This window comes from Schistocerca piceifrons, chromosome 3 (assembly GCF_021461385.2).
Source record: "Schistocerca piceifrons isolate TAMUIC-IGC-003096 chromosome 3, iqSchPice1.1, whole genome shotgun sequence".
NCBI classification, from domain to species: Eukaryota; Metazoa; Arthropoda; class Insecta; order Orthoptera; family Acrididae; genus Schistocerca; species Schistocerca piceifrons.
The window spans coordinates 346,215,499-346,232,427 of NC_060140.1; the positions used below are offsets into that span (position 1 = coordinate 346,215,499).

General features: G+C 39.3%; 1 protein-coding gene across 2 annotated transcripts in view; it reads right to left on the reverse strand.

Annotated features, from left to right (window-relative positions):
- The window catches only part of LOC124787908 (DNA repair and recombination protein RAD54B-like), a 332,405-nt gene that overhangs the window by 133,325 nt on the left and 182,151 nt on the right, over positions 1-16,929 (reverse strand). For both annotated transcript variants that reach the window (XM_047254891.1, XM_047254890.1), the window contains exon 10: positions 8,211-8,416. In XM_047254891.1, the coding sequence (XP_047110847.1) occupies positions 8,211-8,416 (206 nt within the window). The remainder of the gene's footprint in view (positions 1-8,210; positions 8,417-16,929) is intronic.

Sequence of the window (16,929 nt, forward strand, 5' to 3'; positions counted from 1 at the left end):
CTATAGTCTTGAATGGCGTCTGTGATTTCTGGTAACCACAAGGGCACTGTCTTCTGCCGGGAGCAACCTGACAAACATGGGATGGCCAATTCAGCTGCAGCAGAAATGGTGGTAGTAATGTTCTATGTCACCGCATCGATGTTGCCATGCAATGGAGCTCCAATGGTGGAGTCAGTCTTGCTAAGGGCCCAGCCACTCTGAGCAAGCATCCTGGTGAGTGACACTGGGGAAGGGACAAGAGGAGCAGAACGTGGTCACTACCACACAAGTCGTCATGAGTTCTCCATTGGATAGATGGTAGGAGGTCATGACTGGAAATGGAGAGATCAATGGCCAAGTACATGCCACATGCCACACTGAAATGAATTGATGATGATGATGATGATGATGATGATGATGATGATTATGATTATGATGATTGATTTGTGGGGCACAACTGCACAGTAATCAGTGCACATACAAAGTCCAAATTTTTTCACACACCAATGTATTACGTAGTCCGATCTAGCCATATCACAAATAATGATGATGATGATGATGATAAAATGATGAGGACAACACAAACACCCAGTCCCTGGGCAGAGAAAATCCCCAACCCGGCCAGGAAGAGAACCAGGGATCCTGTGATCCAGAGGCAGCAACGCTAGCCACTAGACCATGAACTGTGGACACTGAAATGAGTGGAGGCACCTGTATTTAGGAGGCAAAGGTTGAGTTGAGTTAGCAGATCCTTGACATCTTTACCGCAGCCAGTAATCTTGGTTCAACCCCAAAAAGGGTTATGGGTGTTAAAACCATCCAGAAGTAGAAAAGGATGGGGAGTTAGGAAATAAGTACACCTAATATATGCTGTAGCACTTCACCATCTGGAGGAAGTTGACGTTGCAGGTGGTAATTTCCTGTGTTGTCCTCACCCTGACACCCATAGCTTCTAAAGGTGTTTGAAGAGGCACAGATTCACTACATACAGGGGTAAGGACATAAATACGGACTCCACCTGACATCTTGTTACAGTCGGTATGATTTTTGTAGTACCACCGATAGCCATGAAGTTCGGGGGTCCGCAGTGCAGGAAACCAGGTTTCCTGAAGGGCAATGGAAAAAGCAGGTGTAATGTTTAAGAGTTGTCATAATTCAGCCAGGTTGGAGAAAAAACTGTCGCAATTCCACTGGAGGATGACATTCCCTATGGTCTGGGTAGGCATGAAGGGACCAAGGAGGTTGTTTATGCCTCAGGGTCAGCTGTTGCACTGGTTGAGTGCTCGTGTCCAGTACCACTGCATCTGAGGCATCATCGAGATCTAGGCCCTCAGGGAACGCTACAATCTCCACCCCATCCTCAGACGTAGAAGTGTTAAAGCGGTGGTATGGGGGCCATCAGAGTCTCCCATTTCTTAATAGACTACTTCTTTGTCTGTTTGCCCTCTCGTCACTCTTTAGGGGCTTGCTGGGAGGGCTTCTGTGAAGTAGCTTCAGAGATAGAGGAAGACAGTGAAGCCGTTCAGAATCAGAAGCTAGCGGCTCCTCTTCGGTGCAAGAGGAGCTGGATTGGGGGAGGGGGGGGGGAGGCAGTAAGAGAGGGGGAGGCTGGAAGGGGGCAAGTGGGGGACAGGGACCGATGTCCCTGGCGTTTGTTGGGGGCAGTGCTCCAAAAGTAGAACCTTTCAGTCAACAGGGGGGATGCAGACAGGCAGCCCTGAGAGCCCACTGGAGAAGACTTAAGCAAATTAAGGGAATTATAAATATACTGAAAAACAAGAGCTTATGTGGTGTTGATGGAGTCTCTAACAGAATTTTGAAGTGTTGCTCTAATTTAATAAGTGAAGTCCTTAGTGATATATGTAATGCTTCGCTGGCACAGGGAATTTTTCCAGACAGATTGAAATACACAACTGTCAAACCTCTTCATAAGAAAGCGGACAAGAGTGACTTAAATAATTACAGACCAATCTCATTGCTGACTTCATTTTCTAAAATATTTGAAAAAGTTGTGTATTTAAGAGTAGTCTCACATTTAAGTGAAAATAATTTAATCAGCATGTCACAATTTGGATTCTGGAAGGGTTACTTGACTGAGAATGCTACCTACACATTTACTCATCAAATAGTACAAGCGATAAATAACAAATTATTGCCTGTTGGTATTTTTTGTGATCTTTCAAAGGCATTTGACTGTATGGATCGTGTCACGTTCTTAGAAAAACTCAGGTTTTATGGAATTGAAGGCCATACACACAGCTGGTTTGAATCATACTTAACAAACAGAAAGCAAAAAGTTGTGCTGAATAACACAAATAATGTTGGGAGGGTGGTAAATTCTAGTGAATGGGGAGTTATCACAAAGGGAGTCTCACAGGTTTCAATTTTGGGTCATCTACTGTTCCTCATTCATGAGAATGACCTCTCACTTAACCTTCAGCAAGCAAAACTAGTACTAGATTTCTCCAAATTTTTGGGTGTTCACATTGATGACAACTTGAACTGGAAGAAACATATTACTGAGCTTCTCAAACAATTAAGTTCAGCTTCTTTTGCTCTTTGTATAATCACTAATCTTGGTAATAAACAGATCAGCCTCCTAACGTACTTTGCGTATTTCCACTCAATAACGTCTTATGGAATAGTTTTCTGGGGTACCTCACCACTTAGACATAAAGTATTGATTGCACAAAAGAGAGCAGTGAGAATAATTAGTGATGTTCACTGGAAGACATCATGTAGGTACCTATTCAAGGAGTTAGGTACTTTAACTGCAGAGAGTACATGTTTTCACTTCTGAAATTCGTTATAAATAATCCATCTCAATTCGCGAAGAACAGTGATGTTCATACGTACAACACTAGAGGAAAAAATGACCTTTCCTATCTATTATTGAAGCTGTCAGTTGCCCAAAAAGGAGTACAATACTCAGCAACAAAAATCTTTGATCATTTGCCCAATGAAGTAAAGTGTCTGGTAGGTAGCAGAACAAGTTTTAAATCTAGCTTAAAATCATTTCTTTTGGATAACTCCTTCTATACCGTGGACAAGTTCCTGTTTCAGAACTAGTAATAAAAAAATAAAAATTAAAAAAAATGTACCTCTAAATGTAGTTGAATGTGTAGAACTAAAAATTTCAGTAATATTAATATTGGCACTATTCATGTGTGTATATACAGGGTGTTCCATCTGAAGTTTTGGATGAGATTATCTTGAAAACTATACATCGGGTAAAAATAGTGGGTAAGACAAGTTTGTAAGCTCAAAGGGGGACATCAAATGATAATACATGTGACCTCCAGCCCCCTTGGTTGGGGCAGGGGAGCAACTTTTAAATCTTAGATGGAAACACCCATTTTTTATTGCAGATTCGGATTCTCCAAAAAAAGTAATCAAGTTTTGTCTGAAATATTTTTTTAAACCATTGCCAGATGGCACTGAAATCATGAAAGACAGTAAAATTGGGGAAGAAATATGATTTATTTACAATTATCAGAGAAAGACGCACCAACTTGATAAAAAATGTGCACCAATTCATTCGTTATGCCAAATTACGCTACTTTTGTACAAAACGTACTGTATCCTACTTTTAGTGTTACTCAGGAACAACAACATGGACATAGTAGAATGATGTTCCCATGGAGTGCTTCATTAGTGTGAGTCCCCTTGCCTCTCACATGTTGGGGTGCTTCATTAGTGTGAGTCCCCTTGCCTCTCACATGTTGGGGTGCTTCATTAGTGTGAGTCCTCTTGCCTTTCACATGTTGGGGTGCTTCATTAGTGTGAGTCCCCTTGCCTCTCACAATTTGAGGTGTTCAATTAATGAAATTAGCCACAAAGAAATTGTTCAAAATTATCCCAATTTGCTTCAATGCATAAAGTCAATCGTCTGCGAAAGTTGTCCACAGTTTTGAGCAGCACATCCCGTGGTATGGCTGCACGTGCTCTTCAAATGTATTGCTCCATATTGTTTTGGGTTGTGGGCTGCCTATCATAAACAATATTTTTTTAAATAACCCCACAAGAAAAAAAATCAGGAGATGTTAGGTCTGGTGAATGCAGAGACTACTGAATTGGCCCGCCGCATGCTATCCACCGACCAGGGTACCGTAAATTTAAAACGTTCCGCACATTTTTAGCATAATGGTGAGCTGCTCCGTACTGTTGGAACACATTTGTTGCCTAGTTTCTAAATCAACATCTTCCATTAGCTACAACAAATCATCATGGAGAAGTTGTAAATAAGATTCCCCAGTAACATTTTGGTCAAAAAATACGGTCCTATCAAGTAACCGTTTAAAATTCCACACCAGGCCATTAATGACCATTTGTGTTGATTGTCAACAGATCTGTGCCAGTGTGGATTGACAGGGGACCAATAATGACAATCATGACAATTTAATTCACCATTGTTTTTGAATGTGGCTTCATTGGTGAACATAAGGTATCTAAAAAAAATCATTGTCACCTCTTATCATTTCCAAGACCCATTGGCAGAAATGCACGTGTATTTGCATATCTTTCGGCGTTAATGCCTGTATCAGTGTGATATGATACGCATGATATTTATGTGCCTTCAAAATCCTCAAAACAGTTGATTTCTGTATTCCAGTTTGTCTCTGAATCGCACGACTACTCATTTCGGGATCCAGTTGAACACAGGCAAGAACAGTAAGGGTACGAGCGTCATTTTCATTGTATTCTCGATGACAAGGTGGATGGTGCATGTATCCATTTCGAGCTCATTGAGTGCAATTTCGAATAGTGTTTTCACTTGGATGTCATCTGTTTGGGAAACAATCAGCATACAATTGCACAGCTGCAGCATAACTGTTATGGCATTCACCTAAAATTAACATCTTATCAACGATATCTGTAGGAGGATAGTGAGTCATGTTTCACTAAAGAATAATTTACTTTTGTCAGTTGATGTTTAGAGTTCACAATCTGAAAGTGAAGTGACGTCTGATCGCATTGCACCGACCTTTATACTGAGCCATAGTTCGCAGTTTGACCATGGTAGCGCCACAGTCGGGTGAGTAATGCAATTGTGAAGAGTTCCCTAACGTGATTTTAATACCATTCCGCCTCCCTCCATCAAAAACTGTCATGAATAGGATTCATTTTGTAAAAAAAATAGCTTAATTTGGCGTAATGAAAAAATTGGTGCACATTTTGTATCAATTTGATGCGTCCTTCTCGGATCATTCTAAATAATTCAGAGTTCTTCCCCAATTTTAATTTTTCTTGATTTCAGTGCCATCTGGCAGTGGTTTAAAAAATGTTTCAGACAAAACTTCATTACTTTTTTATGGAGAATCTGAATCTGCAATAAAAAATGGGTGTTTCCATTTAAGATTTAAAAGCTGCCCCCCTGCCCCAGTCAAGGGAGCGGGGGCTGGAGGTCACGTGTATTATCATTTGATGTCCCCCTTTGAGCTTACAAACTTGTCTTACCCACTATTTTTACCTGATGTATAGTTTTCGAGATAATCTCATCCAAAACTTCAGATTGACCACCCTGTATATCTTGTAATATGACTTGTTCCACATCATATTGATAAAATGATTGTGAAAATGATCTACGGAACATGACATAAGTAAAGTAAAGTAAACTAAACTAAACTATACCATCGCCAATGAGGGCAAAATCGTCATGGCGGCAGCATAAGACGACAACAATCGGGCTCAATTTTTTGTATTTGAACTTAGCCTCTCGGTAAGGTAGCCTGTCCAGGATCTGGTATTCCATAATTTTACTCTCCTTTTGGAGTACCGTACAGTCCAGCGAGCACGGGGATTGGTACTCTCTATAGCGGACACACATAGAAGGAGGGATACATGGAGTATTCAGATATAGTGGACGTCCACAATTTCAATATGTGGTGCTGGAATTGCACTGGGAGGACATGTGCTCAAATTTCCAGTACTTAAAGCACCGCGTAGGGGGAGAGATGTGTGGTTTTATGTCACATTGGTATACCACCACCTTGACCTTTCCAGGTAACGAATCACCCTCAAAGGCCAAGAATGAGGTACCATTGGCAACCGTATTATCCTTAGGTCCCCTACAGACACGCTGAATGTAGTGAACATCACATCATTCTAAATTTGTATGTAGTTCATCGTTGGACTACAACAGGTCATGATGAAAAATAATTCCCTCAACCATGTTGAGGCTTTTGTGGGGAGTGACTGAAATGGGAATATCACCCAGCTTGTCACAAAAGAGTAATGCTCATGGCAAGGCTGAGGACACTGTGAGAATAAGGACTGACCCACTGCGCATTTTGGACAGTGCTGTCAGTTCACCACCTCCAGGTGGTCAACAAAAAATCAAGGCATTGTAGCCAGAAAAGTGTTCCAATCAGTTCTGTTGCACTCTAAATAATGAGGTAAATATGGCGCTCTTCTTTCTGTGTCCTTGTCCCTCCCATGATGTAGCTAGGGAGGGGAATGATTTGGGGTCACATTTCTCAGCATTAAATTTAACTTTCCCTTTCTTAGAGACTGCTCGGGCCATTCAATCCCCTAGAACAGATGACTTGGTCCGCTTCATTGTTGGGGAATCCATCCTGATGCCACGCACTCCGATCAGGGGCTCTCCCCAAGAGTGCCACCCAGCCACAGCAAAGGCCCCCTGGCACAATAGCTGTTGCCGAGAGTCCTGACCCCCAAGACAATGGGTATCTCCTCCTTTGCATACATGGGGAGGCTGCAGTTCAGGCATTAGCAATGTAGTCAGGGGGCTGTGACCAAGAGGGTACATGACGACCCCTCCACGTTGGCATTATGGGCTGGCTACCATACTGGATACCCGGTGTGGGAAATTCAATATTGTCATGGGAGCAAAAGAGGACACAGGATAAGCATGGAGATTATGCACCCCGTAAGATGTCCTTGCCCAAATAGGTGGAGTTGCAGTGCCATGACAATATTATGAGCAGAATATCATAATGCACAAGTGATATATGATGCACCATGTAATACGTCCTTCCCCAAATGGCCTGCACTTCGAAATAATTTGGACAGTGGAGAGCTCAAACCTTAAGCGTGGACCATAACATAAACATATTAGGCCATACAGTGGGAAATTCCTGTCAGGTGCCCCGTATGACAGGCAGGAATACCTCGGGCCTATTCCAACCTCGAATCCAGAAGTGGGGGGTGGGGGTAGGTGGGGGGGGGGGGGGGGGTGGACTTAGGGACTTAGTGGAGTCTGATACTCAAATCCTACCATCAGCTCTTACCAACTGAGATCGGGACTCATCTCACCAGGCCATGATTTTCCAATCATCTAGGGTCCAACCAATATGATCATGAGACCAGGAGAGGTGCTGCAGGCAATGTCGTGCTGTTAACAAAGGCACTCACATTGGCCTTCTGCAGCCATAGTCCACGAACACCAAATTTTGCTCACTGTCCTAACTGACATGTTCATTGTACATCCCACATTGATTTCTGTGGTTATTTCATGCATTGTTGCTTGTCTGTTAGCACTGACAACTTTATACAAATGCTGCTTCTCTTGGTCATTAAGTGAAGTCCATCAGGCACTGCATTGTCTGTGGTGAAAGTTAAGACCTTAAATTTGGTATTCTTGGCACATTCTTAACATCGTGGGTCTCAGAATATTGAATTCCCCAGTGATATCTGAAATGGAATGTCCTGTGCATCTAGCTGTGACTACCATTCCATATTCAAAGTCTATTAATTCCTGTCATTTGGCCATAATCACATTGCAACCCTTTTCACGTGAATCACCTGAGTACAAATGACAGCTCCCCCAACGCACTGCCCTTTTATACCTTGTGTGTGCAATACTATCATCATCTGTATATGTGCATATCCCTACACCAAGACTTTTGTCACATCAGTGTATATAGCTGGTGTATAATGTTAACAATCTATATAGATATAATAGAGGGAAACATTCCACGTGGGAAAAATATATCTAAAAACAAAGATGATGTGACTTACCAAACGAAAGCGCTGGCAGGTCGATAGACACACAAACAAACACACAAAATTCAAGCTTTCGCAACCAACGGTTACTTCATCAGGAAAGAGGGAAGGATGTGGGTTTTAAGGGAGAGGGTAAGGAGTCATTCCAATCCCAGTAGCGGAAAGGCTTACCTTAGGGGGAAAAAAGGACAGGTATACACTCACACACACACACCTATATACTCATAATATGTTGGAGTACTCACAAAAAGGAACAAAGAACAAACCTGTAGTTGAGACAGGCAGCAGAAAAGAACCAGTTCATGTTTTACTGGCAAAATTTTGTCTATCAGATCCTGTGTGCGGCGTAGGATGAACAAACTGGTTTTATGGTTCAACTCAGCAGCACGTTGTTCACCATGCAGACGGATTTCAATGCCTGCTTCTGGCTGCCTAGAGGCAACAATTGGAGCTTCATAGATCTTCCTAAAATCTAAGAATGATGATGAACAGTCAAAATACATGATTTGAAGTGAAATCACATAATCAGGGACCATTATGAAGTATAAGTATTTAATACACAAGTAAGCCAACAATACGCAAGACAGCAGAACAAAAGTTTACAGCTTTTTTTAAATCTCATGTACCTGGGAGAAAATATTGATTGTTTCTTTAGATTTAAGTTACTGGTAGTGTATCAAATATGAGAACTGAATTTTAAGAAAGCTGGAAGTCATTCTCAGATGCAAAGAGTCTGTTAGCAAAGTTTCAATCGAAACTCAGTAGACAATGTGCAAAAACAGCAATTGTGTAAAAAAAAGCATATGTGTAAAGGGAATGAGTTTATGGCTATGACAAGTCTCTGGTAATGGGGTCAAAACGTTGAGAAGAGTTCTTCTGTGTCTAATTATTCTGTGGTAACTGTGGTAGCATTGGTGGTGGGGGTGGTGAAATGATGGAGACCAGATATCTGTGACTAATTGTTCAAAGCCAAATGCATTTGTAAGAAAAGGCAATTAAGAGTTGTACCTGTGACTAGAGACCTTCGAGGAAAAACGGTAGCCAAATGAAACCACTCAGGTAGTATGGTAACTCTGTAACTAAAATAACTGGTATAATTTTGAGAACTATGTTTAAGTTCTTATGAATTTTCATCATGGGGGAAATGTGGTGATACAAAAATAATTTACATAATAAACTTAACGTATTCTCTGAGGCGACCAAACAAAACTCAAGCCATTCGACTGAAAATAGTTCTATTGAGAATGCATAATGTAAGGTACCAAATATAGAATGAAAAGAACACAAAAAAACAAAAATAGAGCGAAATATACCATTCCAAAGCATTCAAAAATAAAGGATGTCGGTGCACTTAATTAATTATCTATGAAAACATGGGTGTTAGACAATATCTATGATTGTCTTCATCAGGAAAGCAACTGACTCAAAAAAGTAAAAGGATCACACAAATGTAGAGATTACATTTGTGTCCATGATGATGATGATGATGATGATGATGATGATTGGTTTGTGGGGTGCTCAATAGCGCGGTCATCAGCACCTGTACAAAGTCTCAATTTTTACACAGTCCAATTTTTACACAATCCAATCTAGCACATCACAAATGATGATGATGATGATGATGATGATGATGACAACACAAACACCCAGTCCCCAGGCAGCAAAAATCCCCAACCGGGCAGGGAATCGAACCCGGGACCCCATAATCTAGAGGCAGCAACGCTAGTCATTAGACCACGAGCTGAGGGGGGTGTGTGTGTGTGTGTGTGTGTGTGTGTGTGTGTGTGCGCACGTGTGTGCGTGCAATGTCCTTGCTTCCATGATGATGTGGACCATATATATACAGGGTGTTCAAAAAATCTCTCCGCAGTTCCGTACGATTGTTAGCCACACGTGCGGTATGATTGTTCGCCTGCCTGGGTTACTTCCCTTCAAGTGGACTCTCCCAACACTCCACTGTTTCATTTACCTCAGCCGGTGTCAGTAGTATCGTTGGTGTGTATCGTTACAGGTTGACGTGAACGTTTCAGTTTAGTTCCTTTGTTGGTTTGTTTCATTTCTGTCACTGTTAAAATGCTAACCATTGAAGAACGTGTGTTTTTAGTCAAACAAGTGTTCAAAGCTGGTGGTAAATACACAGTTTCAGTTCATCAAACATTTAATTGAGTTTTTCCGGAGACAACACTCCCACATCACGATACTGTGCGAGATTTGATTAACAAATTTTGAAGTACGGGTTCAGTGACAGATGCACCGAGAAGTGGTCATCTTAGCGTTTTGTCTGAGGATAAACTACTCAATATTTCCAATAAAATCCCCATGAGTCCGAACAAGTCAGTAAGAAAACTCGCCCAGGAAATCGATGTTAGTGTCGGAACAGCCCACACAGCTGTAAGGAAAAAAATTAGAACTTTCCCCATACAAAGTGACAGTTGTACAAGAACTGAAAAATACTAATCATGGCAAGAGACTGCATTATTGTCAATGGTTCAAAAATTTCGTTCAACAAAATGGAAAGGATATTCTTAATGAAACGTTTTTTACTGATGAGGCGTGGTTTCATTTATCCGGGTACATGAACTCGCAAAATTCAGGTATATGGAGTACTGCAAATCCATTGTGTATTCATGAGGAACCACTTCATTCTGTGAAAGCAGGAATTTGGATTGCAATTTCTAAACATCGGATTGTGGGTCCCATATTTTTCAAAGAAACAATAAACACACAATGATACTGCAGTGATAGTCTGTATCCATTCACAGGAGAACTTGTATTAAGTGAAATACTGAATGGTTATTTTCAACAAGATGGTGCAACCGCGCATACAGCTCATGTTTCAATGTCACTGCTTGCTGATGTTTTCGGTGATTGCCTAACTTACCACCTGACTTTTTCTTCTGGGGTGCAGCGAAAGCAACTCTCTCTAAAAACCATCCAAAATCAATTGATGAATTGAAAACTGCAATATCCACTTTCACTGCTTCTGTTACAAAAGAAATGTTACAGCTTGTGTTTGGATACATGATTAGATGAATTGAATTGTGTATTCAACAACAGGGGGGACACTTAAAACATTTAATGTGAAAATTTGTAAGTAAAAATGAATATTCAATAAATTAATAACTTGTATTTCACTGAGTTTCAATTTGGTATATTCACTGTGGCATATGGCATGCACAGCTAACAATCATACGGCACTGTGGAAAGACTTTTTGAACATCCCGTATTTATTAAAATCATTGAGACACATTTCGATTTCCACAGACTCTTTGGTAATTGAGGTTCAATATTTTGAAGCTTGTTATAAAAATAATGGAGATCAGAAATTCATGCCCTAATTATTATCAGGTTTGATTGTTCCAATTTCATGAATAGTACAAACACACAGCAACAATAATAAAGCAACACAACTGCAAGACTGGAAATGCACCAAACTCATAATCATCAAAGTGTTGAACATGCCAGCATGGAAGCTCAAACGGAGGGAATAGTGTACCTATCACTGGCAAAATTCACTTAAATCTAGGAAATCAATATACATTCAGCATTTAGCATGGACTGGACGAAGTTAGTAGCACTGGGTGAAATGGCAACACTGTTTCCGTTAGTCACCTGCTGCACCTATTGTCAAAGGGCGGTAAAAAAACAGGATGCAGTGTGTTTGTTCTATGGGATACAACTTAATGAACATTCAGTATAAAAGTGTAAAGAGCAATAAGGAAACAGAATTGGCAATTTTTGTAGTGTATTTGTTGCACATTTGAACAAGAAAAGATAATTATCAGCTTTTGTGACATAAATAATAGCTGATAAAGGAACTTATATTCAACAATATGGAAAAAATAGATTGCTACTCCCCACATAGAGCAGGCGTCAAGATGTCACAGACATGTACAATGAAAAATAATACAGACAAATTAAAGTTTTTTGACAAAGTCACAGTCATAGTGGACTTTGGTGCCTGGAGACAATAGCCATGGGCATGCAGGTTGTTGGTGTGTGAATACGTGAGAGTTTTCTTCTGAGAAAGGACTTCATCCAAAAGCCTGAATATTTCAGTGTGACTGGAATTTGGTGGTAGGAAAAAGAGTAGGCAAACTAGTAAGCGAATATGGACTAGGAAAAAGGAATGACAGGTGGAATTCTGCACAGAGTATAATTTAATCATTGCTAATACCTGGTTTCAGAATCCTGAAAGAAGACTGTATATGTGAAAGAGACCTGGAGACACAATAAGGTTTCACATAGATTACATAATGGCAAGTCAGAGACTTCAAAACTGCATTTTAAACTGCAAAAATATTTGCAGGGGCATAACTTAACATCATAATTAATTGGTTATGAGCTGCAGATTAAAACTACAAAAACTGCATGGAGGGAGGCAATTAATGATATGGGACCTGTATAAGTTAAAAGAACCATAGGTTGTTGGGAATTTTGTATGTATCATTAGGCAACAATTGGAACAGGGGGAAGGAGTACAATAGAAGATGCTTTGGGTTGCTTTGAGACATAAAATAGTGAAGGTAGCAAAGATTGCAGTAGCTAAAAAGACAAAACTTAGTAGAAATCCTTGGATAACATACAATATATATAATATAAAAATGCACCAAATTAAGCAGGTGAAAGGGAATACTGATGTCCAAAAAATGAGACTGATAAAGAGATAAAATACAGCATATGTGCTCTAAAGAATTTAACCATACTTGCATGCCTGAGATTTGATTATGTACTTCATGCAATTTTTGTTCAGCTAAATATTGAATTTGTTTTAAATCACTATTTACTTCCCTAAATTGTTCATTAACCTGACTGTGAACCAAATCATATTGTTCAAGTTCTCCATCATTTGACTTCCTCTTAAAGCATACTTTGTCATCTGTAATTGCAAAGTTTGATCATTTATCTCTATTTTATTATGCTCAAGATTAGTGTTAACTCATTTTATTTCCAATTTAATTGAAAATCCTGCTATTGGATACCATCATTTAAATCAGTCTTAGTTTCTTTTAACTCTGTAGAGAATTTATACTTGCATTCTATGATTTAATACTTCCATTCGTTTAATCTAGTTTAATGTTTAAATTTTCACTAAAACTTCTAAACCATTCAGGGATGTTAGCCTCCAGGCTTCTGGTCAAACAGGCATTCAATGATAAAGATGATAACATTTAACTAGACTAAATCGACTATTCACAATTACAGTGTTGAATGTCCTACAACAGTACCAATAAACCAAATATCAAACTGCTCATAATACTCACATTGCACACAACACTACCACCAAAATTTTCTCAAAAGGATTGGCTGAAAGCAATAAAGACACAGCTCACTGAAATGCTTGCACTATTCTCATTGTTGCAATGGTAACATGTCACTGTGGCGATGTACTAGGCGCACTGTGTTGCTGAAGGTGGGTGTTTGGATTCAGTATCCCATGGTAGATGGGATGCGCCAGAGATGGAATAGCAATCAGCCAAGTGGGATGTCAGAGAAATATGAGCAATGTCGTTACACAATCTGTGGCTGCTGACGCCTATCTTCCAACTTACGCACTTTTAAAAATTCCTCTTGTCAGAAATGGAGTTAATACATTTAACATTGGCTCCCCAAACAATTAATTCCTGTTACTTTCTTCAAGTGCAGAGAGAATATTAGCTTCACACTGCCACAAAGCTAGTTGTCGATCTTGTTGCTCAGCACAATTATCATCTGTTTAATGATATTTTTCAATGTCGGCTTTAATTTATTTTTATTATTTCTTGTCAGTTTTCTCTCCAGTACAGAACTGTCTCATTTTCCTTTCAATTGGTTACTCAGTTCTTCAGAAAGATGGAGATGGATGACAGGGACATTCAGTATACTGTTGCCATTCTTATGTTGCATTGAAATTTGCACTTCATGGTATTGCACTGGTCCCTCCCTCCAGCTCCAAAAGAAAGGCTGTACGAGCAAGAGACAGAAGTGATTAGTGACACTATTTCAGCATTATTCTGTAAAGGTTTGTATCCATCTTCACTGCAGCACAGTCCCAAAACTGCCACAATGCCTGGAATATTAATTTCTCAAGAAAGGCTACAAGCCAAAAAAATCCCAAGACAAGTACTCACTTTTAAAGTCATAATATTTCCCGTCATGCCAGGCAATGTTAATCTGCAGAGAATTCTGTAATGAATAAATGCCTCTATACAGATTCCAGGAGGGGGCGTGTGCACGCACACACGCACACACGCACACACACACACACACACACACACACACACACACACACACACACACCGTTGCATTTGGGTGCCTCTGATTGTACAGTAACTTTTGGAGTATGTATGTACACACACACACACCGTTGCATTTGGGTGCCTCTGATTGTACAGTAACTTTTGGAGTATGTATGTAGATGTAGATTACTGAGAAATAGTAGAACGATTCAGATCCGTGGGAAAGCCAGCTATAACAAAACTACTACACCTGGTGTGCAAGATATGTATATGACATTGGTGAAATACTCTCAAGTCTTCAGGAAGAATGTAACAATTCCAGTTTCCTACGAAGGCAGGTCCTGACAACTGTGAATATTCTTGAACTACCACTTTAAAAAGTCATGGCTGACAAATACTGATCCTAATTATTTGCTTAATAATGGAAAAACTGGGTGAAGCCAACTCAAGGGAGATCAGTACGAGATCTGGAGAAATGGAGGGACATGTGAGGCAATATTGAACCTATGTCTTATGTTAGAAGGTAGGCAAAAGAAACGTAAACTTATAGCATTTGTAGATATAGAGAACATGTTTGACAATGTTGGCTGGAATACACTATTTGAAAATCTTAATGTATCAGAGACAACATACAGGGAGCAAAAAGTTATCCACAACTTGTACAGAAACAAGACTGTAGTTACAATGGTCAAAGGACATGAAAGGCAAGCAGTAGTTGAGAAGTAAATGATACAGTGCTGTAATCTATCCTAGATGTTACTCAGACCGTAAATAGAGCAAACTCTGAATGAAACAAAGGAGAAATTTGGATAAAGTATTAAAATTCAAGGAGGAAAAATAAAAATTTGGGAGTTCTGCCAATGACCTAATTCATCAGATACGGTGGAGGAGTTTGAAAGTAGTTGTTTTAAAAGTATGTTATAAAATGATCAATAAATCCATAATAATATTATAAATGTGAAAGTAACTCTGTTTGTTACACTTTCATGATTAAACTGCTGAACAAATTTTGATAAAATTTGGTATGGAGATAGCTTGAATGCTGAGGAAGAACATAGGTCACTTCAGAATGTTTGTTGTACAACATATTTACTGATTTGAAGAATATAACATAGAATATGGAACAATAATTACTCTTTGAAAAAGCCATTTCATCTTTCACTTTTGAACTTTTATCATATTTTTTGAAAATGGTTTTACTGGATGGTATGTTTCTACATATGATTCAACATAATCAATACAATGCTTAGTCAATTCTCAATATGTTTAATACATACTTCCATAATAATACCAATGTTATTAACTGCAAAAGTAACTCACTCTGCTGTGTTTTCGCAACTCTACCGCAGAACTAATTTCAATGATATTTGGTACGGAGATGCCTTGAACTCTGAGCAAGACCATAGGCTACTTTAGAAAGTTATATCTTATTTCTCAATTGGTGTATGTAAGTGGCATGCAGAAGATACTAGTGCTGTGGTCGGCAGCTCTTAGTGTCTATATACCATTCTGAGAACAGTTCAAATCCAATGTTCCTGTGAGAGAGTTTTATGATATTAAGTTCTTACACCACATGGCAGTGCTGGAGAGTTTTGGTGAAGATACAACAATAAAACAAGATGGTATGCCCAAAAACCATAGTTAAAACAGTTACTATAAGCCTCACAAACTTAAGTCTGATTTACTGCATAGTTCTAAAGAGCTCAAGCTACGAAAGTTACTTGACTCTATCAAACCTCAGAGCACTCTCATGTCTGCCAGAACTTGCATGCAGAATGTCAGGCGGCATCAAGTGCTACAGATACATTAGGACAGTCACAAGCCCGTCACATTTTAGACGCTGAGCATCATGCATCTCTTATAGCATCCAAAATGTTTAAAGACTCACAACAAAAGTAATCATTTAAAAGCTGTATGACTAATACAGAGTTGTACCTTCACATTTGGACTGTGGGAGGCTTTTGGTGAGGCAGTGTTTGATTATGATCTATTGACTGAATATGTTGATCATAAATTAGCCATCACAGGGAGATTGATCAAAAATGTAATGAATCAAGGCATTTTTTAAATACAGTTAGAAAATATAATGTGATGTGACATACAGAAAATAACAGACACAGATACCTTGTAAAATTACTAGCTTGCTTACTCACCATCACTCATCATAACAAAACTACTGATACGTGAGCGAATCAGTGGGTAACATCTAGTGTAAAATAAAAGTAACAGGATGTAACCAAATTAAATGAGGCTATGCTGAGGGAATTAGATTAGGAAATGGCATACGAGAAGTAGTAGACAAATTTTGCTACTTGGGCAACAAAATAACTGACAATGGCTGAAATAGATGATATATTTCTGAAAAATATTAAATATAAATTGCAGAGTTAGGAAGCCTTTTATGAAATTATGTGTGTAGAATGCAGCCTTGTACCAAAGTGAAACATGGAAAAAATCAGTTCAGATACAAATAGAATAGATGATTTTGAAATATGGTGCTACAGACAAATGTTGAAGATTAGATGTAAAGATTGAATAACTATTGAGGAAGTAATGAATCAAATTGGGGAGAATGTAAATTTATGATATAGCTTGACTAATGGGTTTTGTTTAATAATTCACATCTTGGCGTCAAGGATTCATCAGTTTGGTAATAGAAGGAAGAGTTGAGGGCAAGAATTGTGGAGGGAGACCAAGGGATGAATACAGCAAGCAGCTTCAAATGGAGATAGGCTGCAGCAGGTACACAGAGATTAAGAGATCTGCT